Consider the following 27,854-nt stretch of genomic DNA (forward strand, 5'->3'; position numbering starts at 1 on the left):
AGAGGACAGAAAAGTCTCTGTGTTGTCACTCTAAAAGAGGTGAATAAGACAAGGAGCTCAAGCAGGACACCAAACTAACTAACACCTGTCCAAAAAAGAAAGAAAGAAAGAAAGAAAGAAAGAAAGAAAGAAAGAAAGAAAGAAAGAAAGAAAGAAAGAAAAAAATAAATAAATAAAAACGACTTAATTTCAGATGCCATGCTTCACGCTGCACCTCAAATAATTTGACCAAATTGCTGTATTTGCTTTCTGTGTTGGAAATGCGCAGTGAAGATGCATGGGGCAAAACATAATGGAAGAGCACATTAAAGAAACAACCACCCATCCACCACACACACACACAGAGAGAGAGAGAGAGAGAGAGAGCGAGAGAGAGAAAAGGGGAGGGGGTGGGGGGGCATTGAGATGAAGCCAGTGTTAGTCTTCGTACTCCAGTAAATATGAAGATGGGGAAATGATGTACCATACTGAGCAGGATGACTGAACCTCTGCAACTATCAATTTGACTATTTTTATGCGATCTCACTAAAAAAAAAAAAAAAACAAAAACAAACAAAAAAAAACCCTGAAGCAGAGAAATTTTGGACAGCAAAGAACACACGACCGCATCTAGTTTTTTTTTGGACAATTCTTGCCACTATCCTGATTTACTGAAGAGAAGTAACTATTTCCAGTTGCATTTCTTACAAAAATTATTGGATCAATCATCTCCCTGAAAGGATTACTGGAGACCTCAGCGCCATATGTGCGCACAGAGATGCTGTAGCTCCAAATGAAACGTGATTGAGTACTTTTATGGGAATTGCTTGGAGATTTCAGCTCAACTGAAAGACATACGGACAGCAATAATACCACAGCGCATACATAGAGGAGCCAGCGCCGGTGTTCTCTGTGTCTCGGCAATAAGTGGCTGATAAAAAGCAATAAATCCTGTAAAATAAATACTGTCATCCGGTTGTGCGCCATGGGCGATGAGGCGTCAAACTTCAGGAGAAGCAGCAGGACCGGTGTCTCATCACCAAAACCCAGGACTGGTGAGGATCACGGCAGAACGAAGATTTTGGGATAAACTGAAACTGATCACCATCGAAAACAATGAGGATAATAATTTTTGGATGACTTGTCAGGTTATCACTGTGACAGTTTTTGATGGTATTCAGAAAACGAGATTCAGACCGGGGCTGTGCTGGACTTGGTCACTTTGATTTGTTCGCTCCGAGATCAAGTGGCAGAAAGGGACATGAAACGTTTTGTTTTGTGTTTGAAATAAACATATACAGCCATATTATTTAGTTAGTCTAGTTTAAAGGAATTTTTAATATTATTTTTTTATTTTGCACAATGATGGAACCACCACCATGTTCGAAGAAGAGCCTGTCCCTGTCGCTCCCGGTTCCCCGGGAGGGACAGGCGACTCTGAAGCCTCCGCAGCATCTTTGGAGACAACCCCGGACCCCCATCAAAATCAAACACCGGGGATACTCCGACACCGACAGGCATCACCACCGGCACATGGAACGCTCCGACGCCGTGGACACGAGCGACCGACCAGGACTGAAAAAGTCTCGGATGTCCTGGCCATCCTCCTTTCATGGGACCACAAACACATCCATCGGAAATTGTCTTGGGCACAAACGGTAGGCGAAAGAAAGTGGTGCGCATCCCCAACATCCCAATAATAGCCCATGCCAACCCACAAGGCATATGCGTAAACGAGGGGGGGAGGGTGGGGGGCATTTTAATGAGTGCGTAATAACGCAGTGGGCCCGAAGGGTTAACTGATATGTTGGGCTTTCTATCGCGAGGCGGGACGCGTGGGTTTTCTGTGCCGATGCGTTATGCGTCTTTGGATAGGCTAGATGTGTATGAAGCGCAAACCAGACCGCCCACTCAAATCGCAGGAGCAGCATCTGCAAATACCAGTAACAATTTCAAACACGTCCACATGTTACATGTCGTGGTTGATGAGTAACACTGGGTGCAGTTCTTTTAATGGCACTAAAGGTCTAGTGGGTGCGCTCATGCGTGAAAGACCATGATACTGCCACAGTGCGCACTTGCCTTTATCAATGTGTTTTCAGAGGGTTGACTGGGGCTCAGTGGGCGGAAGACCAGAAGTCCACTGTTCAGAAACCCTCAGCATGGCAGTCTGTACAAATACAAGGATACTTGTGACCTCTGTCCCACTGTGGTAAAGGAGAGGGGGGAAAAAAGGCTATTAATAATCATAATAATAAAAGTTAGTGTGGTTTTAATAAAATAAGTCAAAATTCTGCAGCACGACTCTACCTGAACTTGTGTGGCAGCAATGTCATACAGATGGTTTCAGACAGCATCTAATTGGCACACATTGCTGCCCTCTGATCAGATATGACAGAAAAATATTCATTGAATTAAGGAGAGGACACTGAGCGACACTGTGGACACACAGTAGAATTATATCACACTTAAACCCCACTAGCTGACAACCAAGCAGATTAAAGGCTTTTCATTAAGTGAGTCATGGAACAATATCATTTTGATACAATTAGTTTGTCCTTGCTCAACAATAGCTCTATTTATCTTGTCAACAAAATATTGTAAATGCAAGTTGAATGTTTTATTCTTATCAGCTTCTTTTCAGTGCAATAAAGCAGGTATATTTTTTTTAACATCCAGGAATGTGCAGCCTGTTCAACAGGGGTTAGACTTGCTCTAGCAGTTTATGTGACTCATTTCGTTATTCCTGTTTCTATGAGAGACAGTCAGAGAGATGGTCAAGGCCTTCTGTGTTGGTTTTTTTCAGTTTGCTCCCTTATCCACCCTGTCCTTAGTATAATCCAAAATCCTAGGATGTTCTTGCAAATGAAAGAGATGAATTACATGTCTGACTCCTTCTGATTCCCATAATATCCCCCTCATCTTCTTCTAGATGAAGCCCAAATGTGTTCTTAATACAAGAGCAACACAAAACAGTGTGATTGTCAGACTAATAGCATACCCTTGACAATGTTGGGGTCTTCAGGGGACAACAGGGCTCTAATATTTTCTTCCTTTACTCATGTCATCATTCGCTGGTCTTTTTTGTTTTCAGCGCCACAGACGGTCATCCTGACAGGTCTCTGGGAGAGGGGCCAACTCCAGCTCACTGGAGGAAAGGCTGATTTGTATTTCAGACCCCAGGACAGATGCTGAGGCAGTCCAATCTTTCGTGCACTGGGATTGACTCTGCCTGCCCTTCTTCTGTGGGCGGCAAAGTGAAAAGAGAGAGAGAAAGACAGAGAAAGAGAGAGAGAGAGATAATTTGATTCCAACAGGCTCAGTTCTGAGGGCACACCAAGCTGGCTCCAACTGTGTGTTTGTGTGTGTGCACCTTATCCATGAGGTGATGTGTGCAATCTGTGGGTGTTTGTGTTACACACTGGTCAGGAAGACGGGTGTAGAGAGGAACAGAGACAGTATGATAAATGTAGTGTGGCATTAGAAGTTGTAGAATGCAGCCTCCACATTGTGTGTTTGTGTGTGGAGGTAAATGTGTCAGCTGCTTACAGGCTGGTGTCTGACCTGTAGCCCATATGGCTTCCAATAGGTCTTGCCTTATCTCTTTTCATATCAGTAGGAGGCCAGAGGGATTTTCGTCATGTTGATATAATTTTCGTTCTTCTCAAATGTTACAGCAGCTGTAAATTCTGCCTCTTTGCTTATTTCCGTATAAGAGATGCTTCGAGGAGATGCCTCGTCTCTGCTCTTTTTTTTTTTTATTATCAGTCCTAATGAACATCTATGTTGATGCAGCAGCTCTGTGCTTTTAGCTTAAGGCTAAATTGCGTTAAGTCTGGTCTTTGGAAGGCATCTCAGTGCACATCTACGAGAAACACTGAATGTGCTTATTTACACGCAGGCAGTGCTTGAAAATAGTCTCCTCAAGCCTTCGTTAATGGCAAGAGATGGACAAGAAGCATGATTAAACCTTAAATTCTGCTTCTTTACTTGGAAATTGTTCAACAAGCATTTGTCACTGACAGTTTTGTGGAAATCTGCTCAAAATTCTCTTGCTAAAATGTTTGTGATGCATATGAATTCAATGTTTTTACCTGTGCACAAACATGTTTTTACTATTATAATAGAAAATGAATATTACTCAAATTCATTAGCTAGTTTCTTTGTTTAGTGGAGTGTAGAAAAATAATTGGTCTTTGATTGGTTGAGCATTACTGACCTGCTGCCTGACCTTTGTGTCTCAAAGTAGCAGACTGTTCAATCACAGAAGAGCTGGTCAAGACCTCGTCTAAAGGTTCAAACAATCAATCAGCCTAAGAGCTGCTGGAGAAACAGTCCTGGACAAGGTTAAGAGAGAAACAGACTTAGCTGTGAAACTGAAATATATAACCTTGGATAATAAAAAGAACCATTCCCAGCAGCCAGAATCTATGAAGGAAACGTTGTGTGAGGGATTCAGGGGGCTGTTTTGCATACAAGAATTTCAAGAACACTCTCTGCAGCCGTTTCTGTATGCCTATTTTTGTGCCTATTTTATGTTCTACAAAATGGCAGTCTTAGTGGCAATCAACTTGCCCCCCAAGGGTGTCAGTCTACCTCCCCCTCCAATCCCGGATGTCTTTTGTTCAACCGTCTTGTCAGTCTTTTTGTCAGAGGATGTTAATATGAGCATATCAGTCATCAGGTCCCATGCCCAATACATGCTGGGACGTTTTAATACTGAAATGAATGATTGACACTGAAGGAGTAGCAGCTCTTCCCACAAATCTGTTGCTATGGTTACTTGTTTTGTGCTTTTGTAGATTTCATTTACCTAAAAAGGCAAAGCCTACAAGCACTTGATAGGCTTGACTGTATAACATGTCAGTATGGAGCAGATCCCACTGGATATGCATCATGGCTCATGTACTTATGGGGGGGAAAAAAGTGAATATTAAGACACTTCTGCTGAGGAAGAAATGTCTTCAGATAGTATAGTTACAGCAGAGTTGGGTCTATGTTCAGTCATCTGCAACAATTTCAAACCAAAGCCTTGCTCACTTTTTTACCAGTCACTTCATACATTCTTTACACCCCCCCCCCACAAGCTACAGATCCAGGGCAGATTTTTAAGCTTGAACTGCTCTTTTCCCTGCATGACTGGCTAGCTGCCATTATAATTTAGTTCATAATAAGGTACATCTCCAGCTAATTACCACGACATCTGTATTTTGCTGTTGATCATACGTTTACATTTCTAGAAATAAAACGTCTTTTGCAGGGATATTAAGGAATTTTCCCAATAAATGTATTTTAATAGCGCTAAGTACCTCTTATCTCATTTGTGTAGTGGAACCATCTGTTTAAGCTACAGATTGTACTCCTCTGTGAATACATCATGCTTTCTCTTTACTCTCAGCGCTAATTAGTATCTGGAGGCAGTTCATGTACTGGAACGCTGCTTGCAATTGGCTGACTCTGGCAGATTATAGAAACCTCAGGTAAAATCCCTCCAAGCTCTTTAAGCAATGACACCAAACAAGGTGTGTGCTCCAGGGTGGTGTATGCAGGCCTCATCTGAAGTCCCTTTTTGTGTTTTGATCTATTTTCAATATTTTGTCCGACTGTAACCCCTTTACAGAAACTTAGAATACTGGTATGCACATTCAGTTTGCTTTGTCAAACCAACAAAAACCTTGGCATTGTTGCTTTTTAATTAATTTCACACCAAATCCTCTCAAAGTGAAGATACACTGGTCTTGTTTTTTTGACTAGTGAGGATGGGCAGAGATCCCAGTAAGAAAACAAAATAAGCCACAGCATGCAGCACAAAAAGTCCACTTGTTACCTACAATTATATCTCTGTTTGATGCAGCTTGTTTGCTTTCATTTGTTCTCTAACAACCCTCAGTCCTTATTCCCACTCATATCGTGTTCATAGCCATTAAATCACCTTGATTAACCTTTCTACCACAGTTTATTATGCATCAGTTTTCTCTGCCTCAATCAAGATGCCCATTGTGAAAGTGATAAGCCTCATGCTGGGCATTTTTTTATATTCTCTTATCTAATAATATTGTTTGAGTCAATCCTTTGTTCTTTCAAATAACAGTGTTTGATTGCTCCATGTCTCTCTTTTTGATCCTCTGTCTTCTCTGTGCTTCATTTCACCTCAGTGTAAATGGGGAGTATTGATTTCATCTCTATTTCTGTTCTCTGCTTTGTTTCTCCATTGTGTGGCCTGTCCTGCTGGTTCCCAGCAGCTTCTAAGATTGCTTCTGATAGCCTTCTTCTTGCTTACAGCGGCATTAAGCACATTGTCACGAATCTATCATTTCATCCTACTCTTGTCCACTGGCATCATCTGTATCTTGCAAAGTCTCTTCCCCCTCGAAGCCATATCTGAATCACAAACCTTCACATCCCAGTGGAGAAACAAACTGTCCACCCTTCACAATGTTCAGTACCTCATATCCTTCTACAGTCTTTTTAAAGTCACTATTCTCATGTGATTTGGTAAGAATCATATGCTTCAAGAGCATAGTGGGAACAAACACACTCATCACGTGACTGGAAATCAGCTGCCATTAAAAAGGGATTTCAAACAGACCGCCACATCAAAGAGAAGTCTGTTTTAAGGGAAAAAAAAACAAATCTTGTGAAATTCAAATTACTTTCTCTATGGATTTGTTCTTCTTATGACAGAAAATAAAGCTTTTTAGCGGAAGTAATAGTAATTTATTCTTTAAGCCCACAGGTGCTAAGAAGAACTAAAAGAAAAAATTCATTTGAATGCAATCAAATTGCCCACTTCAAACCAAGAAAAAGGTCTTCATTGCCAAGACATGGATACTTTAAATGTCAAAATGTGCCGTGTTCAATTTCAAATAAGTGGACGTCTTTTGCCCCTCAGCAAATACCCTCTCTGGATTTTTAAAAAATCTGTTCGTCATCTCTTTACCTTAAAAGGCAGAAATGTTAATAATGTGCTTCAGTAAGTGAGAAAGGCCCGACATTGTGGTGCAGAGTGATGCCACAGAGAGGGCCATCCTCACGAAATATGCTTTAGGCTGCTGTCTTCATGCAGATCTCTTTGAATGACTGAGAGTGACAATCCCTCTGTCAGCTGCGTGCCGGTGAAGAACGCACACAGCGGAGCAGAAAGAATAAATGGTGTACACCTGCCGAGCAGAGTGTCGTGTTAAACTATTGTGCGGTAAGTCAGGGAAGCGCAAAGAGCCTAGTTCAAACAAGATCTCACAACAAATCAGCTGAAATGGATGAACACATGCACCTGGGGACCAACTTAAGGTCGAGAAACTTAACTTAAAGACTGCATGCTTGTTCAGCTGCCTGCTGATAATGTCTTACCTGAGGTCTCACCTTCCAGACATCCTACTTTTAGACAATGTTCTTGCCCAAAACTATTGGCAGAGTGTCCGTTTTATTGGCTGATTATAAAAGAGAGACCATCCTGTTTAGTGTGGAGACAGATGGCATTAATAATGGCACCATGTCACTCTGTACACAAAGGTCCAGTTCCAGATTTTAGACAAATGCTTTAATCATATTTTCATTTTGATCTTATTTATAGCACAAATCATATTTACATATTGACAGAGTATGCCTCATTCAGAAATACTGTATATGAAAAATAAGGGTATTTATTTTACCCTCTGTTGGTCTGATGCAGCTTCACAAAAGTGTTATTTTCTGAGCTCGATTAGAAAGAGTCTAAAGAAAACAATATCAGCACAGAGGCTCCCTTAATGTGCCACTAAATATTTCATAGTGAGTTCATTTAGAATACAGAGAGAAAAAAAAAAACCCAAAACAAAACAATAAACAATCAGCCTGCAAATACTTATTGCCATCTGAGCCCTCTATGGGAAGTGCTATACTTATTAAAGTAAAAGAGAAAAAACAATGTACAAAATTTAATCAAATTAAAGGAATCCTGCAAAATATGTAATGTGGCAACTACTCCAGTTACACTAAATGCTATTTTTCATGATTTTATTATATCTAATGTGATGTAAGCCATATTCAGTATTTTCTCTTTTTAATCTAAATGCCTGTATTATCATTACATCATTGGTTTATTATCAATACAGTTATGAAGCATGTAAGAACACACAGCATGTGTTGCCTCCTCCATCCCATATCTGAGCCACAGAATGGCTCAGATACAGGATGCACATATATACTGGCCAAACGTCCAAATCGGCCAACATTCAGCTTGTTGACTGCAATCAGCCATCAGCAAAAATGAAAGCATCAACTGATGGCAGTGGCTGATGTTTATTTGCTGTGCCCTGGCTCTGTTACATTGACAATGCCCTGATACTGACAAGATTTATTTACATTTGATTTTGTTGGACAAAAACAAGATCAAATGTAGGTGTAGAATTTTTAATATTAGAATGGAAAAGTTAATGGGTTGGTATTGGTTTAATAGGTTACAACAGACTTGTATGTTAAAGGTTATGATGAAGTTTTATTTTTTTATACATTATGACAGAAGTTGTGTTAATTCACAGATAATATAATAAATTTTAAATACCTGAAAACTTTACAGTTATTTTTCATGACGCATATTAAATTGTTTTCTTAACACTGAAGGGAAACCCAGTGACAGAAATAATCAGTGTGGGCTATCACCAAAATTATCTTTCCCATTGGTATTGTTTTATGCTATATCCAGACACCAGCTGCTGCTGTTGCAATAAGGTTTGTAGGAACGTTTGAGAATTTTAAATAATGCATGAAGCTGCTTATGATTCATAGCTGACTGAAGGTGTGTGGTAGACTCAGTTTCCTGTTTGTAAAAAAAACAAAAAAAATAAAGAAAAACTATTTTCCAGCTCCTGACCTCTGCTAGATCAAGTGTGAGCTACAGAAACTGTCAAAGCATTTCTTGTAGGTCATGTCCATGTTCACACATTAAGAAGCAACATTCAGGCTGTTCGAGGGCAGCAGGAGAGAGAGAGAGAGAAAAACATGGCTTGAGGGTTCTGGATGGTATTTTTTGTGAGACTACTTTTCAGTCTGAGTTCTTGACATTTTGAAGATCACAAACTTTTTCTTTTGGATCAAGCTGAGCAGCAGCTTGTTCTTCAGTAACATTCTTCATTATACAGTTCACTCAGACTGGATGGGATTTCCAAAAGCTGCTGATGCAAACTGGGACATGCATTTTACCCACAATACAGGCAAAGTAATTAAGACCAGGGAGGCCTCAGGCTTCTGTATTTGTGTTTGTTGGTGCATCAAGGGCTTATTGTATGATTGCTTGTGTGAATTGGGGTTTTTTCTTAAGAGTTTTCCTTAACGAAGATCAGAATTAAGTCTTCTCTCGTTCAATGCAGCTTTCCTTCCCAGAGCTTCTCATTTTTGTTATTGGCATGTTTTGTCAAGATGAATTTGAAAGCTTTCTGATGCAATCTGCCGTATTGACAATATCCAGTAAAGGTCTCAGTGTCCCCTAGAAAGAATACCTTATTCTCACTTTAAAATGTGTTTGTAGTCATAAGATCCAAAGTCAAAGACATGAAATGAGCTTAAAGCTGCTCAGTCCAAGTGATAAAATATCTTGCTTGAATCAGCAGCAGCAGCAGAAGACGACGGTATCCTGTGCACATACTGTAAATGTTGCAGGCTTTCACAGGCAAGCTCCATCAAACAGGTGTGACGAGAAGAGCCAACTCTAGAGAGAGAGTAAAGATGCAGCGAGAAGAAAGGAACAGAAGGAAAATGAGGAAGATGAGGAAGCGTATATGTGTCTGGAGGATAGAGAATGAGGCCAACCATCTTCACAGATGACTGACTATTGTGTATTTTGTCATATCAAATTTGACGCAAGACATGTCTGCGATTGGTCAGCTCTCATGGCCTCTCATGGCCGCAGTTGCACAATCCAGTGATGTTATGTACATGAACGCTGGCCTTCCTCTCTCTCAGGGTGCTATAAATAGGAGGAGAGGAGCCCCAGGCTCTCAATGTAATGAGATTAAACCAAACCAGTCCCAGCTTGCACTGTTTTATTGAGCTTTATTTCAGTTTCCATTCTATATTTCAGTATGTATAAGGAAGATATTGAGTGTGGCTGCTTTTGCGTGCAACAGTCCAGGGAAGAGCATTTGGTTGAGCATTAGTATGTAGTGTGTTTGCGTGTGAGAAAATGTCTGTATAGGAAGGCCTACACATCATCAAGCGAGAGATATTGTAAAAGACTTGTGTGAGTATGTGTTTAATGTCCTCATTTTGCACCCTGCAGGGCATGGAGCCCATCTCTTAAAGATGTGTTCATCACGATGGTAAAGTGTTTGTCGCCTTAAAGCCGTAACGTCACGAAGCTCCCACTGTTGACTGGAAATTAAATTAAATTTTTTCTTCTTTGCTTTCTGACTTTCCCAGCAGCTCTCCTGTCTGTCGCTGCCAGTGGAAAAGCAATAGTTAACCACAGTGCATAATGCTTGTGCTGCTTTTGTGGAATCAGAATTTGTAAAACACAACCACACTGAAACATTTATTATGGCTGTCTCTGTGTGAGCATGTGCTCGTGTGAATGCTTTTGTGAGACTGAAAGTGTCTGGGGACATGCAAAGTGGGAGACATGCATTCTGTTTGGACATACTGCAGATTCTCACAGCCCATATTCCCTAACACTGACATTTTTCAAACAATCTGCTAAACTTCTTTTCTACCACAATACTCAGGCCTCATTACCCAATCACAGCTTCTCCCCGATCATTTTCCCATCAGTTAGGGAGCATTTAGCTCCCCAGGTTCACGTTCTCCGCCAAAAATATGCTGATAAACATGACATTATCATACATCAGATTCAGGGGACAGAGAAAGGTGACAAAAACATGCATATTTGTATTTAAAGCATAAGTAAACAGAACCATGGACACAACTGAATAGTTCAGCTTGGTTATCGTCAGGATTTTTCTTTTGTTTTTTTCTTTTAGTATCATGATTGTAGAAACATTCCGACTAGATTTAGATAAGAAGGGGGGTAAACGGGCAGCGTTTTTGTTCAATTTTACTGTGACAGAATTAAGAATAATGTCAGACAGAGGGTGAAAGTTCAAACTGCTTTTGTGATGTGACGTGAAAAAAAGAAGTTGGAAACAGAATAGATGATTTTGAATTAGGTTGAAAAAGAGTACAAAAACAGTACTTATGCAAAGAAGAAGATAAATAAAAAGGAAAAGTAGAATGAGGGACAAGAGGCCAGTGAACAGCATAACATTAAAATGACAGACAGATTGACTCATCAGACAAACCCCGCTGCAAGGCAATGGCCCTGAGGCAGTTTTACTACAAATGAATTTCCACTGAAAGCCTGCTTTCTACTTACTAATGATCTCTCACTGCCATCTAGGATAATCAGGTTCCTTTTTATTATTGTTCTTACGCTGAAATGATTGTCCCAAGTAATGCCTATTATTATTATTATTATTATAGTTTAATGAAGCACATTTAGTCTAATTGTCCAAATCTTTTAGATGTACACATAAATTTATGACAAGGTAAAGAGACAATAACATTAATGTATAGTTTCAGAAATATGTTCTTTTTCTATTCTTTCTTTTTTAAATACACACTCAAGCATGTCAGCTTTTTCTAGTACACGTACACAGTAACATTATATATTTGTAAGTGAGCATACGATGGCTCTTCCATGTTTTCAGCATGCCAGTGGAATTGCTACTGATAGATTTTCAGTACGTTAGCTAATGTGGATTAGATTAAACTGAATGAAGCTGGTAAATTGTGAAGTATTTTAAGAGGTCCATGGTCTCTAGAGGACAAATCCTACTAGCTTTTGCAATTTCTTTGACATTTCCTCAAGCACCTACACAGAGTAAATTCAGGTTTTTAGAATAAAGGTCCCATGAGTTCAAATGAACTCAGTCCACCTGTTTGACTAAATCTATTGCAGTTTAGAGTTGAAATAACTTTGACTTGACCTTTTCAGATAAAGGAGTTAAAACTAACTCCTCTTGTTGTTAAAATACATATCATACACACTTTTAATGGAACTCTGAGGCGTCTTTATCGTAAAATGAACTCTTAATCTGCATTTTAGAGTCAAGGCTTGACAGTTTTAATTTAAATTTAATACAATTTTATTAATCCAAAAAAGAGAAATGAGATGTTAATTTGTAAATAATATTGAAAGAATAGTCATTGTAGACAGTCATATGTAAGGCAGAGAATATAGTTGCTCTTTAATCTGGTTTTTGTGTAGACTCCACCATGAGTGTAATTTTTCATTTTCTTGCCTATTTATCACGCTTGTTATCATAGCATCCATTATGGGGCACCTAAGGTAGCTCAGTGGCTGAGGAGAAAAAGAGCAGTGTTTTGTCTTCAGAAAGTTACTCAAGAAAAAATAAAAAGTATGGTGTAGTAAAACTACTCTTAAAAGTTATCCCACGCCGTCTTCTTTGCTTCAAAACTGCAAAATGTGACACAGAAACAAAGGATGAGAATAGCAGACATCCAGCAGTTTGTGTTCTTTCCTCTTGGCATGTGACTTTTAACAACAAAAAAATCCACGGTATGTTCAAACATAGCACTGTTCCCACTTTGTTCTTATTGCAGAGTCACAAGGGAAGCGACAATCCTTTCAACCATTCAGTGGATTGCAGCGAATCAAGCTCCAACCTTTGGGGTCAGATCAGTAACATGGGAACCCAGAAGTGTTCTTTAAAGTAGGATGGCTCAGATCAGATATTCTAGTGCTCTTCACAATTTTTACTTTTCCATACTGAACCAACACCTTGGTGGAAATGTGGATTCACCCAAAAACCCCTTTACGCATGGAGTCACATCTCTATCATTTAAGCCAATGCCTATATGGTTAAACTAGTGGCTGGGGGTGGTGGTGGGAGCCAGTGGGGGAGGGTGTAGATGGATTGGGGGGGGTTGATGGCTGGTGCCTGGCTGCTGATCTTGGGCCCCATGATCATAGGGGGCTCTGGCCACCGTCTGGGTGGGTCCGGGGTCATCTTCATGGTGGGGTGGCTTTGGCTTCTGCTCCAGGATTGCTGCAGATCGCCTGGGTCTCTGGGCCGCTCTAGTCTGCCTCTAGCCTCCGTAGAGGTCTAGTCGCATTTGCATGATCACACTCATCTCTGCTCACCCCTGACTCCTCATAATCTGCATGCTGACACAGTCACTAAGTTGTCCATTGGGTTTATACACAAGCTATTTTTGTCTAGATTTTTTGTGTGTGTGTTTCTGGTACTTTGGTTGTTGCTGCTGTTATTGTTTTGGTTATTTATTTATTTATTTTAGGGGGTCCTGATGATTGTCAGCTTTGCTTTTTTGTAAAAGCCGTAGGAAATTATCTGTTGTGTTTCTGTACAGGTGTAGCAGTTGGCTGTCTGGTGTTGGTTTGGATTGAAGGGTTGTTGCATCTATCTACTGTGTGTTCATCTCCTCAGCCAGACCATCATTCTGCCTGCTACTATGTTGGACAGGACAAGTTAGAAAACAAACCAAAACAAAACAACTCCGCAGGCCAGATGCATTAATGATGTACTCTGATAAAACCCATGTGTAAATTTTATGCACCTCATGCATCCTCCACATCATGCATGCACACATTTAGAATAATTTAAGCTTGATGAGGTGAAGTTGAAACAGAAAACTGACATAAGTAAACATAAAACAAAAAGGGACCGTTCCACTGTTCTTGCTCAGTAAGAATGTGATTTTTTCAGATTCTGTTTTGTGTTGTTTATCTAAGTTAGTTTTATTAGTTGGTTTTCTTAGTTTTATTTAACTATAAAAAAAAACTGCAGTGGGATGTAATTTTCATGTGTAAGGATAATTACTCTGGTGTTGTTGAAAGATTTTATTACTGCAAAGAAGAGAACAAGTATTTAGGGATTGCTCAGATTTTCTGGTACAAGATGATAATTGGCTCATGTGGAGCTTTAGGTTTCATAGGGCTGTTCCCCCTGAGCTGTGTGAGGAAGTCACTGCTGCAGCTTTGATGTGTCTTTCTCAGAGCTGATGCCCTTTTTGCCTCTTGTTTGTTATGTGACTGTTTCACTGTTGTCTCTGTGTGGTCCTTTGCTCTGGGCTTGCAGAGCAGATCACTTCTGCTAAATTTTTCCACTTACATGATTGTTTTTCTTTTTGGGATTTCAGAGCTGAGACCACCACATCATATTTCCTTTGCCCTTGTCTCAGTTTCTCAGTTTTACATTTGGTATGATAGTGCTCCTGCTATTGTCCTAACTTGCATGGTCATATATGTTTCATTGTAATACAAATGAAAAATTTCTATCAAAATCATTAATTAGAGAAGTGTCAACACCCACTGATGACTAAGTATGGGATATAAGGACGGTGTATGTGCATGAAATTTCATGATGACTGAGGTTTATAAAAGGACACGCATGGCTTTATACATCTGATTAAAGGAATATATGTTTTTTTTTTACTTTTTGAGTACACACAGCGTATAAAGCTGCACATAGGTTTTAAAATATGGCTCCAGTACTAAAGTTAGGACATGCTCCTAAAACTTAGATGCTTCTCAGCTCTATAATCTTACTCTGCTAGTGTGAGCAAACTGTGAAAGCTAAAAAAAAATCTAAATTTTGTTCAACTCATTGTAGTTTAAATTCAATAATATTAACATTATATTGAAATCTGCTAATAAAAAGAAAAGAAAAGATTCCTCACTTTTCATCAGCAGTGAGGTCAGAGTTCCAGCTTGTCCAAATACATTTTTAACTTGGAAAAATAATGACATATCAGTCCAAGCTTAGTCCACTTTATTAACTTTACATGCTAGAATGGCCATTTTTTTTCTTATTGGAGAAAATGAAAAACCTGATACACTGTGACATTCATGTTTAATTCAAAGCTCTGGTGCACAGCGTAACAGAGCTGCTAGCATGCCTGCAGATTCTTAATGCAGTTATTAAAAAAAAAAAACAAATATAATGACAGCCGTCACATGACACAGAAATTATCACCCTACTCTGCACCTCCCTTTAGGCTAGCTGGGTGTCATGACATTTTATGGCTCAATTTTTTGCATTTCTTGCCAAAAAATTTATCATTCTGGCTTCATTTAAAAGCTCTCAGATTACACCCAACCTTTCCAGTACTACGCTGCCAACAGAAAAAAGCTAACTGGTGAACACAGTGGAGCATTTAGCGGCTTGAGAGTTAAATAATTCCCTCAGGGGTTAGTAGAGAACATTACAGAGCTAAAAGGGGAGCAAATATTGGACATATGAACAGATGACATGCTCATGTCAACATTAGAAGTGGAGATCTGTCAATGCTGTACTCACCGCTTGTCTCTGCTAGAGCTACGTGAGGTGTAACTTCTTTTGATTGCATTTAAAAATATATTTTGCTTACAGCAATCCACAGGGTTGAACATAAGAGATAACATGCAATACGAAGAGATGGAAAGAAATTCATTGTCACGCTCACTTTTGTTCAACCACAAATGCATAAAGTACAATTTGGAGCATCAAGTTAAATGGACCAGTCCACTGTGTTCAAATTGACCTTGAACATTTTCACACTTCGCTGCACCATGCCCTGCATTTGTTTTTGCATTGCATTATATCAATAATTATCTATTATTTCAGGGTATTTGCAGCCAACCGTCTTTGTTCTGGGGAATATGTATGACGAATTGGATGCCAAGACTGCTTATTAGTCTGCAGTTCATATCTAGAGTGGATTCAATATGACAGAATGTGAAATTACAGAAATTATGTGCAGATTTGTACCTCATGAAATTCAGAAGCGATAGTAGATAGATAGATAGATAGATAGATAGATAGATAGATAGACAGACAGACAGACAGACAGACAGACAGACAGATAGATAGACAGACAGACAGACAGACAGACAGACAGACAGACAGACAGACAGACAGACAGACAGACAGACAGACAGATAGATAGATAGATAGATAGATAGATAGATAGATAGATAGATAGATAGATAGATAGATAGATAGATAGATAGATAGATAGATGATGCAGTAGTAGAAAGACAGATCGAGAAAAAGATGAAGATAGTGAGATGGCGGGGAGAAACAGGACCACAGTGACATAAAGGTAGCCGTATGACTCACACTTCTCTTTTTCTCTTTCTTTCTTCTTTTCTCTCCCATCTGGATTAAAATAAAAGAGGCCCAGCAGCCCCAGCCTGCAAAGAGAATGTTACGGGTGATGTGCTAAAAATACTACCCCTTGTGTGGGCTAGTTGGGGAGGGTGGAGGGGCAACAGCATGGGGAGGGAGGTTTATGGATTTTTGTGGTGTAGTAGAGATGCCACAGTTATCACTACTTTCCACACTCCATCACATTTCCCACCACTCCTTTCCCATGACAGTGCAATTGTTGGCCAGTGCAGTTAAATCTAGTCTATTATGTAACAATTCAGCGGGATACCGCTTTTATCTTTCCGACCCCCATTTCTCCTTTAGATCACACCCCCCCTCTGATTGAGTTCCCTCCCTGAGAAGCTCCATTAAACATCAAAAGCAAATCAATATCATACTATTGCTCTCAATGCTTCAGACCAGTTTCTCTCCCATCAAGGGGCTTGTCTCTCAGCTCCTAATTTATCCGGGAAGTGAGTAGCAGGAAACTAAACAGAGCATCAATTGAACGCATCTCTCCATCTGTCATCTCTGTGGATGGTTTTCTGTGTCAGCTGTTACATCTGTTTAACCCAGTCCTGGTCTCCACAGCTGCACAGAGGAAGACAAATGCAGTGCAGCTCCTGTAACACAAACCTACAAGGTGCTCAAGTGGAACAACGCTCATTACATGAATTCTTCCACAGGTTTCCCATCCAGGTATTTACAGATTGTAAAAAGAACTGGGCTTTGAGAGTCACGAGTCTAAAATGCTTCAGACTTCACAACATCTGGGATTACTAGGGGATGGATTTACATACAGAAAGCTAAACATCTCTGTTGAGAAAGAAAAATGAAGAATAATCAGAAGGGGAAAAAAAAGTGTTTTTGCTGGTGCTGGTTGTACATAACTCAGGTGAAATGAAGCATTTTGCAGGCAGCCAGAGTGAGAAAAGAGAGAGAATAAGAAAAACACCAATGGAAGAGGGAGCCATGAATAAAAAACAGTCGGAGAGAAAAAAAATAACTATTCTATCAAGCCAGGCTGACCCTGTTGCCCCAGTCTCTAATATATGCTGCAGACAACAACAAAATAGCATGCAGATAATACAGGGACTGAAATCTTTTACTGGTGACTTTCTAGCTTTCAGGGTATTTGAGGGCCACCTGGTTGAACAGTCTGTGAAAATTCCACAATTTTAGAACACTGCAGCAGAAAACTACCCATAAATATTTTTTAAAAAGCAGAAAATGACACTGATGTCTTAGTAATTAGGTAATTTTGACTGGCAGTCATTCATATGACCTCAGTCTAACTGTGGATGTGTTTTACTTCTCTCTTGACAGAGTGAAGGCAAAAAGGCCACACAACAAGCATCAATTGAGAAATGAGGATGACAACAGTACAGGCGTTGCAAAGAGAGGATTTACATTCAAATATTAAATGTAATGACTATTCTGGCTCCCTGAATTACTGATATGATCTGAAACATACAGTTGGACATAATAACTGAGTAGTTTGAGTGGTAGCCTAGTGGTGACAGAGATGGGCTTGGGTTCTGGATAACCTGGGTTCAAGTCCCTCAGGCTAGCAACAAAGTGAACCACTGTGGGTGCCTGAGCAAGCCTTAACTCCCCAGGTGCCAGAAAAATGGCAGCTCACTGCTCCTGTGGGCTGCCAGACATGCGTTAGAAACAAAGGACTAATTTTGGTGTGATTTGTAAGATATATATATATATATAATTAACCAAGATTTCTTCTTATACCTGTATAATCTAAACTGAATAATCTACGGGAACGCATAAATATAACCTCTAAGCAACTGTTTCAAGTCAAATTCAATGTGCACATGAAGAACCCAAACAGCACAACAAAAAATGGTGGGTCTAAAGATTGTCTAATTTACATGATTGTATTTACTTTGTAACGCTCATTAGTTCTGTCATGTAGTAGGTCATGTCACAGAGATGCAGCTGAACACAGCTGAAAGTTGAGCAGCCTGTGAAGTAGGCAATGACAGAACGTTTCAGTCTCCACCTGAGGAGGACTCCTTAGAGCTTCCAAGAGTTCAGAAAACAGCTGATGTGAAGTGAAGGACGCCTCAGGTGGGTTTTACGGAATACTGTGTGTAAGCCACTCATTCCCTCAAAGAGCAGGAGAGCTCTAATTCCTTTGGTGAAAAAAGAAAACGGTTCTATGTGTGAGAGCTACCTGGAATCCTGGTGGAATTTGTATTGTACAGTGCATTAATATATTAAAAGGGCTGGTTGTGGCTGTCCTTTCACAATGTGGAGGGCCTGTTGCTGTGTGGAATAAAGGCTGATTACCCTTTCCAGTGTAACAGATGAAATAAATCCTCTTTCTGTGGCATTTGCCAGGTGTGTGATAGCAGCCAGTCCCTCAGGGGTCTTCCTGAAAGGCATGTGTTTTGCACTTTCACAGGCTGTGCCAGGCTCTGCATTTGGCCGGCCAAAGTTGGGTTGGCGATCCTGTGGGCAGGATAATCTGCTGTAATCTCTGGCTCTATGATCTGACCACAGCACTGCGGAGAGCTGGACGGGTGGGAGAGGCTACGGATGGAGCGGACAGCTGGGGGGAACACAGGGGAGGGGAACAGACATGTAGGACTGAAAGAGATCAGGGACATGTTGCTGTAAAAACATGAACTCATTTACACTTGAAATACACATTATCAGATGTGTGTTCTCATTAAAATTTACTTTTCATTTTCTTTTGTGCAGTGATTGACTTCATGAAGTGCCATAAGTAAGGCTGTTCTCATGTTTTGCAAAGCCACATTGATTCCAGTATCAGCAGCAAAATGTGAATGTGCTGTAGTGGTGACTTATAAAGTGAGAGTGTGGGATAGGGGCTCAAGTGGATTTGAATTTTCATCAGGGTTAGCATTGTTTTCATTTTTATCTGAGAAAATATCTGTGACTCATCTGAGACTGCGGCTTTCTTTCAAACTGGATAAAAGAGGCTTTTGGAAAGCTTTAACTCAGACACAATGCATACTGAGAAGTATTATAATAGGAAGGCAATGTTTCTTAACTCACAAAATTTAATGAGTTTAATAAGCCTTCATCAACCAGGTCAAAAGAAGTGACGATGCTAGAATGGTTACTGTAAAAGGGTTGTGATTACACTAACAAGTCTTTAGCAGTCTTCCCACAACTCCCTCCAACTGTTTACTTCTGCTCTTGTGTCCTGTCTTTTTTTCTTTCTCTTCACGTATATCAATGCATTATTTTCATCCCCGCAACAGTGGCCAGATGCCCTTTCTTTTCCCATGTGGCTTAGTGCCAGCACTTACCCTCAGAGCTCCTGCTTCTTGTGCATTGTACTGTAAATGTCGGCATTAAAATGTAAGCAGGCATGAGCATGCCTCTGTCCCTTGTGTTTGCTGGAGAAGCACAAAGGGCAAGCTGAGGCAAATAGAGATGGCAAGCCTGCTCTGGCCATGTCATTTGAGATGTGTTGGTTATTGGCAAGCTGCCTTAAAAGCATGCCCCAGTTGAAAGTGCCTCACAATAAAACCCCTTAATGTGCTTGAGAGATGTGCAGATGATTCAGCCACAGCAATAGCATACAGCTGTGATTATATGGTCAGCCTATAAAAGTAGTGCACTTTCCCAATTTGCAAGTCCTCCTTTCTCTTCCCTTCAACTGCCCTCACTGCCACCCCCACAGTGGTAGCAATCAGCCAGGTGCTAAATGCCTGGGTGAGGCACAGCTCATGGGTGGGTGGGGGCTGAAATTGCACATGGAAATAAGCATCTATACTTGCTTAGCAGAGTAGGAAGCAGGGGCAGGAAATAACTGTCATTCTCCACTGAAGCTTATAGATTCACAGTGTGTGTTTGTGTTGTGGGGAAAAAGGGGGTGATGGATTCAGGCAGGTTAATCATTAACTTAGTGAACTTAGAAGAATGAAGAAAAAAGGTGGAGTGGGAGTAAGGGTTATTTATTTATTTATTTGTTTGTTTTCTAAAGTAGCTGAATGAGAGGGTTAGCTTATCCCTTCACATGAATCTGATTAGTAACAACAGTGTGATGGAAAAAAAGAGGCGATATCAGCCAGACTTGGAAAATGCTGATCTGGCTCCAGCCTGCTCCAGCCAAGGGCTTCCTTGTGATAGTTGTTAATAAATAATCAATGGCAAGAGAGGGTCAGTGAAGGGGATGTATGCAAATCTCCTTTACACTCTCATATAGACATAATGGTTTAATTAAACTAATCGCTGTATTGACTCAGGGCTCAAAAAGCTCTTTGAAGACTGCTGTATTAATGACATAAAATCAGGCTCCCACTTTTGTTGCAGAAATGTGCAGAGAAGAAACTAAATGAGGCGGTGCTGCAGCACAGACCAATTTTCTCAGCTTATTTTGCATGCAAGGACTCTGTGTGAGAAAATGAACAGTGGTAATTTAATAATCCAGCTCAATAATACCTGCATAGAAGATTCCTCCACCAAAATACAATTCAACATGGTGTTACAGGTTTACCACACAGGTGATAAATAAGCTTTACATCTTTCAAGTCAATGACCACATCTCTCAGACATGCAAAACATGTTACATTATCTATTATCATAAGGCTGTCTCTGGTGTGCATCATGATGCCGTTCAGGTAGCATGGCAACATGAAAGACAGCAGCTTTTATTTGCTCCCTTTTCACCCTGACAGAGATGGTTTGTTATTTTCCACAAGAGGGAGTCACTCTATTGGCACAAATCCCCTTCCCTGTGAAACCTCTGATCATCATGTCATTGTCCTCAGTGATACAGTCCAGGGACTCTGCTTTCACATAATGAAACCAAGAGAGCTGCCCACAATCTAGCCTATATTCACACTGTGTGTATTTATGTGTGCACATGTAATCAGTTTGCCTTCTCTTATTGATCAGTGAGAACAAAAGCTTTAAAGTTAATGATTAACTGTGTGAGCCTATGTGAAACACTGGGGTGTGTTTTTGCCTCTGTGTGTGTGTGCATATAGGGGTGTGCATGAGTCACTTTGAGAGGTCTCATTAGCTATTATTGAGCTGGGACTCTGTATTTAATGGGAGACACAATAATTGTCTCTTGATCAGCTCTCCAGGGATTACAATAGTGACTGTCAAGTGAATCAGAATTCTTGACATTTTTCCTCAGTCTGTCTTTGAAAGAAACTGTTCAAACAAGCTCCGTCTATGGCTTTTTCATGACTGACTTTCCAAGACGAGCTCCATCATCCATCCCTAGTGCATCTTAAGCAAATGTTGGTTACTTTCTACAAAAAGGAAGATGGAAGGTAAAGACAGACACAAAAGAAAGGGTAAACTACTGAATGTGAAAGGCAAGAGGAAAGGAGGAACAGCTTGACAAGGCATCTTATCTTTAATGTGTTCTTCACTGTACTCAGGCTTTAAGCTGCCTGCTGAAAGGTAGAATTCATGCAGCAGGTTTTGCTTGCCTTTTTTTCCTTTCCCCCCTTTTCAGCTGGCTGCTGTTGCAGAAAAATGCTGAGGGAAAAACAGAAACTTCTTACAAGACATCTCATTTGTGCTCTCATCTGGTTTGTGCAGTTTGTGTGCATACAGACATGCAGAGATGAATAACACAAACACAATTTAAACGCCTGATCTGTATTCCAAACACTGACAAAAGGTTAGGATTGTTACTAAAAACAAAAAGTGCTTGGGCTGAAGTTTACACTCACTGGAGTAGGAAACAGTGATAGGATTCTATTAAAAATAATAATAACAGTGATATAAGATACGATGCTTTACAGTCCATTAATCTGCAGATATGATTACATGAATTATGTTACTTTTGCACAAAAATCTAAAACATAGGCTTGAATTTGATATTGCTTTCTATTAATTTAGTTAAATACTTCTGAATATTTATCAATTTGCCTCAAAAGTATACAATTTATGAACAAAGAATCGATATAGTGTCATTTCTGAGTCATAAATATCATTCTGGAGTATTGAATGGTGGAATAAAGCCAAACAGTTACTTTAGGACTGCTGCTGAGGTCATTCTTGATAAATTACTGCTTCTTTTTCATGTTCTTAAAGGACATTTCATCACTTCCATCTGTGCTGTTTCAAAATGCCAGTTTGGTAATTCTAGAGTTAATCAGGTAGTTGCAAAGCCATTAATCAATGCCCGACATTATGAAAGTAATAAATGATGCCTCAAGAGACTAATCAGGAACTATGCTGCAGTTGTTCAGTTGCTTCACGTCACTTTTTATTAACATTGCAGCAAAGCATTAAAAACTTTGTTAGTGTATTGGTTAATGTATTCTTTGAGAAACAACATATATTATTTTATTTATTTATTTTTTAAAAATCCTGCTTGAGGCTGACACCGTTTATATCTACTAAGTCATCACTGAATTTCTTGTGGTTGACCTAATGCACTTGGTTTGAAAGCTATTTCATGGTCTAATTGTGGCTCAGAGAGAATATAAAGGTAGAACTGTGTCTGTTCGCATCTAAAGGCCAAAGAAAATGATGGTGAAGAAGGCTGTTGATGTTAAAATACAAAATGTTTTGGGTGCAAACCTTGCACACTCTTTAGTGGAACATGTAAACATTTACAAAGGTGAGTCAACCCAGTTTCCCCTGATTTTTCCCCTCTCTTTTCTCCTCCTCTTCCAGGGTTGTTTGTATTTTCTCTTCAAATTCTTGTTACACAGGCTCTTCGTGTTGCTCTATTCTGGCGCCTGTGGTCTGTTTCTCTTACTGATCAGCCTTCCTGTTGCTGCAGAGGAACTGTCAGCAGTGAGATAAGGATAGTGAGAGCACATGCTTGCGATAGGGAGGCGGGGGGAGGAGACATTTACAAGTGGGCAAAAGACTTGCTTGTTAGGGAAATGAACAGTGATTATTACAGGCTGCTTTTGGTGAATGGTGTCTTAAGAGATGTGATGTGAAAACCACACACACACAAAAAAAAAAAAAAAAAAACAAAAGAAAAAAAAAACAAAACAAAAAAAAAAACAAAACTGGAGACTGGATGGGGACAGAGGTCTAGCTTGAGTCGGCTTGTCCCAGCAGCAGCAGCAGCAGTAACTGAAGTGGTGAAATACCAGAAGATCTACTCGATCAGTACTGAGGAATAGACAATCTTTAAACAACCGACACAAGAAAGGATTAAAGAGACCGGAATAAATCCAGAACAAACTGTGGATGTGAAAGGTAGGAATTGGAATTTAAGCACCCAAGGCCTGAGGATCACAGAAGAGGATATGCATGTTGATGAACTTTGCCTCCTCTGGCATGAGATACGTGGGAGAGTAGGACTGAAGGAGGGAGGGGGATCAAGCCTCATTATTAGATCTCGCTTTGGATTGAGGACAGTTTGCAGCACATACAGCAGGTGCTGTGGTTCTCTCTGCCTGAGACGTTAGTACGCAGTAAAAAGTGGAAGAGAGAGACTGCGTGGGTGAGAAACAGTAATACAGAGTGAGACAGCCAGTTGTAAGTGGAGGCTGGGGGAGTTTTCTTTAGCTGGTCAGCTTCATCAGGGCCAGAGCTGGCAGAAATGAGTCAGAGGAAGCTGACACGACAGCTGAGGTTGTGGGAGAGTCCTGAAGGTCCCCCACCTGTCCCCTCGCTCACCTCACCTTCATCACCAGATGATCACTCACGTGGACATGGGGGCTCAGCTCTGTTTCGGCGTATGAAACTGAACCGCAGTATTCAAGAGCGAAGACGCTCATCTCACTGTATTTACAGGTACAGTTTTGCAGCAAGCTATTGATCTTTAATGCGTCCCACTCATGACCCTGTTGTTTTTGTTCTATGAAAAAGAAGGCACAGTGCTTTGGGATTCTTCTGCCTTAGTTGAGGCGAGGTGTGAGTATTACAAACATAAATGCAATGCAGAAGATTTTTAGAATAAATCACTCAACACACACATTGTAATAACCTTAGTCAGATTAGATTTTGGTAAGGTCTGAATATCCGGAAGTCTGATAATTATTCTCAGAGTTTACAGGAAAAAATTTAAAACTGGATTACCCTGGCAGACATTTTGATGTGTTTTCATTACTAAGGATACTTGTTAAATAATAATTTCATTTGCAGCCACAGAGCATTGTGGTTAAAAAGAGAGGCTTCCAATTAGCCAGTTTATAAGTATAAAATCTAAAAATATCAGATTCAACTTTTTTACCGCAAACTAAGAGGCATTCACAGTTGTGTTCAAAGCAAATCTGACAAGTTTAAAAAATGTGAGGAGGTGGGTTGTTCTCTATAATAAGCAGATGCAGCAGCTGCACTGCAGTGTGCTTGCCTGCCTGTCCTTGTTGTCCCAGGATTTAAATAAAGTGATTATATATTATTATTATTATCACTTTATATAAGTCTTGTCAGTGTGTAACAAATCAAGGAGAATATTTTCCATAAATGTGGTTAAATAAGTTCACATCAGTCTGCACTGGATTGTCCATCAATTTCTTGTCACACGATGCCTCCTTCTAACACCCGGTTAAATCAATACTGACTTCATTTCTGTGCTGCGAGAGCCAATCTTTCTTTGATCTCTGAAAGAAGTTTCATGGATTTTGTCAGAACTTGCAGAAGAGAAAATGTACAAAGGTTCCAATGAATGAGACGTGTAACCTGGCGAGCTTGTTATTGTGTTGCTTTTGGCTAAGCTTGTCAGAGAACGGATTTAGTTTTACATTTTGACTTTAACATTGATCAGTAAAGTGCTGAAGTCATGCTGTGCTTCACTTCCAAACTAATAAAGGAATGAAGTGGATTTAGAAAGGTGCATCTTTTTAAAATTCTATGCCATCATTGAAGAGTTAATATCCACCTTGTGTCCATTCTATTACATCTAATTCTGAACAAATTGCATTAAAGGTGGCATGTAGAGTTAAAAAAAAATCAATATTTCTCTTTAAAATGCAAAAGATAACTCTGAACTTGTGAACCTGCATGTGCATCTTCAAATGTATGTATGAGATAAACAAATTGGGGCCCAGTAGTTATAGAAAAACAGACTGATTGCACAACTAGAGGTCAAACGTCCCCAGGGAACTTTTAATATGTATGAGTATTCTCAGTCAGTCAAGAGTTTAACTTAACCCTTGGGCTCTAAAAGATCTAAATCCAAATCGAAAATCTCAAACACTTATGTTTCCTGACAGAGAGTTTTTGCTGGAGAGAATTTGCGGTTGATGTGGTTCACTTTGCTGACTTAAACATGTGTCTCTGTGAAAAATGACTTGTCAGTAAAGTGTAATTCGCAACGCAGGCTAGTGGCAGTTGTCCAAGCCAATGTTACTGCGGATTCTCAGCTGCATATGTTGATGCTATAGCATCTGTTTCACCCCTCCTTTAACTTTCTCTCCAGGAAGCTAGAAACACTACAGGCTGCTGAGCTTTTTGAGCATTAAGGGTAATATTTCAGCCATTTACTGAGAGATAAGAAAAGCAGCAAAGAAACACTCACAATAAATGTAACAGATGTGAACCCACTTTCCTGCCTGTCCTTTCTAATCCTTCAGCTTTGATTCAGAAAATGGTCCCTCACCAGGCCGCAGTCCCATGGATTCGCAGGCGAGTCCTGGGTTGGTGCTCCACCCATCTTTTCCCCAGAGCCAACGAAGGGAATCCTTCCTGTACCGCTCAGACTCAGACTATGACACGTCCCCCAAAACTATGTCACGTAACTCATCCATCAACAGTGAGGGGTAAGCATGAAGCCATCATCTTGGATTCTTCACACTGCAATATCCATTCACACACATGACAGTAGTAGCAAATTATTCCAATCAAAACTGCAGTGGTTATGATATTAAATATGCAAGCATTATGCTAATGGAACCATGACATAGACGTTATACTCAGCACTGCTTCCTGGCCCATTGCTGAATAGGCTTGTTTTGCAAGATTATTTCTCTGTTTAGATCATCGTAGATCTGTGTAAACATCCACCTCACAGATGCAACCTCATATATAAACGTTAATATTGAGCGCCACAGCTGCTCAGACCTCTCAAATTTGTCTCATTCTCTCTATCTTGTCCTTTCTTTTCATCTTTCAGGCACGCCGAAGACATGATTGTCACCCCTTTTGCTCAGGTATGCCTCCTTGAGCTTGTCTGACATGCTTAATTTCAGAAAATTACTAGAAAAGCCAGGAAATTAGAGAAGTGAACTTATCTCCCTCTCCTTCTCCTGCTCCCTCCTATCCTCTTCCCATCTCTTTCCTCCTTCTATGCCTCCTACGCTGTCCATCCATCCCCCAGGTGTTGGCCAGCCTACGAACTGTAAGAAGCAACTTCACCATCCTCGCCAATGTCACAACACCCACTAACAAGTCAGTATCATGCTGTTGAACACCCCTTCCCCCCATTTGTGCTCGTCACGACTGCCTGCTTAGTTTGTAGTGTGTTTATGCTAATGTCTCCATTTCCTTGCCCCTTTGGGGAAACATTTTAACCATCATGATTAACCAGTTTATGAGTATCAGACAATGCTCAAGGAAAATATGATTTGCATCATTTGGCATATTTCCATTTAGCTTACTGAGGAGTGAGTGCACAAAGCTTCATTCCTCAGATGTATGTCCCTGACTCTGTGCCCAGACGATGGAGACGGTCAATAATGCTAAAATTATTCTCTCATGTAATGCAGTAGACAGAAGGAGCTTGAGCTGGCAGGCTTTTAGCTCCACGTCAATATGATATATATAAAGCAATGCAGCACAGAATTATCAGCGTCATTAATTACACTGTGCTGCACCCAGAAAATACCTCTTCCAGTACAACATTTAAGAAGTAAAATGCTGTTTGAAAAGACTGCAGAAATCAGTACTTGACTAAACAGAGGGAAAATAAGTGCACTTTAGAATTGAACACAATGTTTCTTTTTTTATTCAATATTAAAAAAGACAAGCAGGTGTCTTGTTTTATAAGCATATAAATGAATGATTTCAATGCAAACGTTTATATCCCCTGTGTGAGTAGTAGGCTTTGTTGCCTCAAACTGTATTACTAGCTGTACTGTTTTTTAGTGCCACAGGATGGCAGCCTTGTGCAGTTCTTCTATTGATGTAATCATATGTTTGTCCACAGGAGGTCGCCACTGACAAGCCAACCCACCGTTCCCCAAGCTACACTCTCCGGTACGGTGTACAGCTAATTAAAACTCTTCATTCAAGGAGTTCACTGTTAAGACACTCTAAGGCTTCCACACTCCCAAAAATGCATCATCAGTAATGAAACTGACTTGGGAACATCTCCATAACACTCTACTATTAGAGATTGATTCACTGCACTGCTTACAATATATGACATAAAATGGAGATGAAATGGATCTCTAAATAATTACACTGGTCAAGTAATGATAAATTTGGTGAGTGACCTCTTACATGTAAATAGCTTTATCTTTGCTTAAACTACTTTTATTTGAGAGGCGATTCACTGAGAAAATCATGGAGCATAAATCTTTTAATTTATGCAACAGAGCCAGATTGTTTAACTAAATAGCCCAACCTCAACATTTTAGACTAGATGCCTTATATACAATAAGCTCCAATCACTACATTTTAAACATAGGAGAGGTGGAAAGATTCATATCAACAATCTACTCATCTATTCCACAAACTGATATATTTTTCTCTTGCACAAATGAATAAAACAATGTTTTTTCTTTAGCTTTTGGTGGTGCTTGTCAGGAATTTATATAATAAATTCAATGTAAATCAGATTATCGTGATCTAAACATATAAATTAATAAG

General features: G+C 40.0%; 1 protein-coding gene across 4 annotated transcripts in view; it reads left to right on the plus strand.

Annotated features, from left to right (window-relative positions):
• The first annotated feature begins 446 nt into the window (after nt 1–446).
• Nucleotides 447–27,854, plus strand: part of pde4a (phosphodiesterase 4A, cAMP-specific) — a 39,942-nt gene continuing 12,534 nt past the window's right edge. Inside the window, exons 1-5 of one of the 4 annotated variants that reach the window (XM_041967978.1) lie at nt 447–1,637; nt 25,619–25,804; nt 26,158–26,194; nt 26,362–26,432; nt 27,190–27,239. In XM_041967978.1, the coding sequence (XP_041823912.1) occupies nt 1,342–1,637; nt 25,619–25,804; nt 26,158–26,194; nt 26,362–26,432; nt 27,190–27,239 (640 nt within the window). In that variant the 5' untranslated portion in view covers nt 447–1,341. The other 3 variants (XM_041967989.1, XM_041967999.1, XM_041968009.1) reach the window with 3 other exon arrangements.

The sequence above is a fragment of the Melanotaenia boesemani genome, chromosome 2 (genome assembly GCF_017639745.1).
Source record: "Melanotaenia boesemani isolate fMelBoe1 chromosome 2, fMelBoe1.pri, whole genome shotgun sequence".
In the NCBI taxonomy this organism is placed as follows: Eukaryota; Metazoa; Chordata; class Actinopteri; order Atheriniformes; family Melanotaeniidae; genus Melanotaenia; species Melanotaenia boesemani.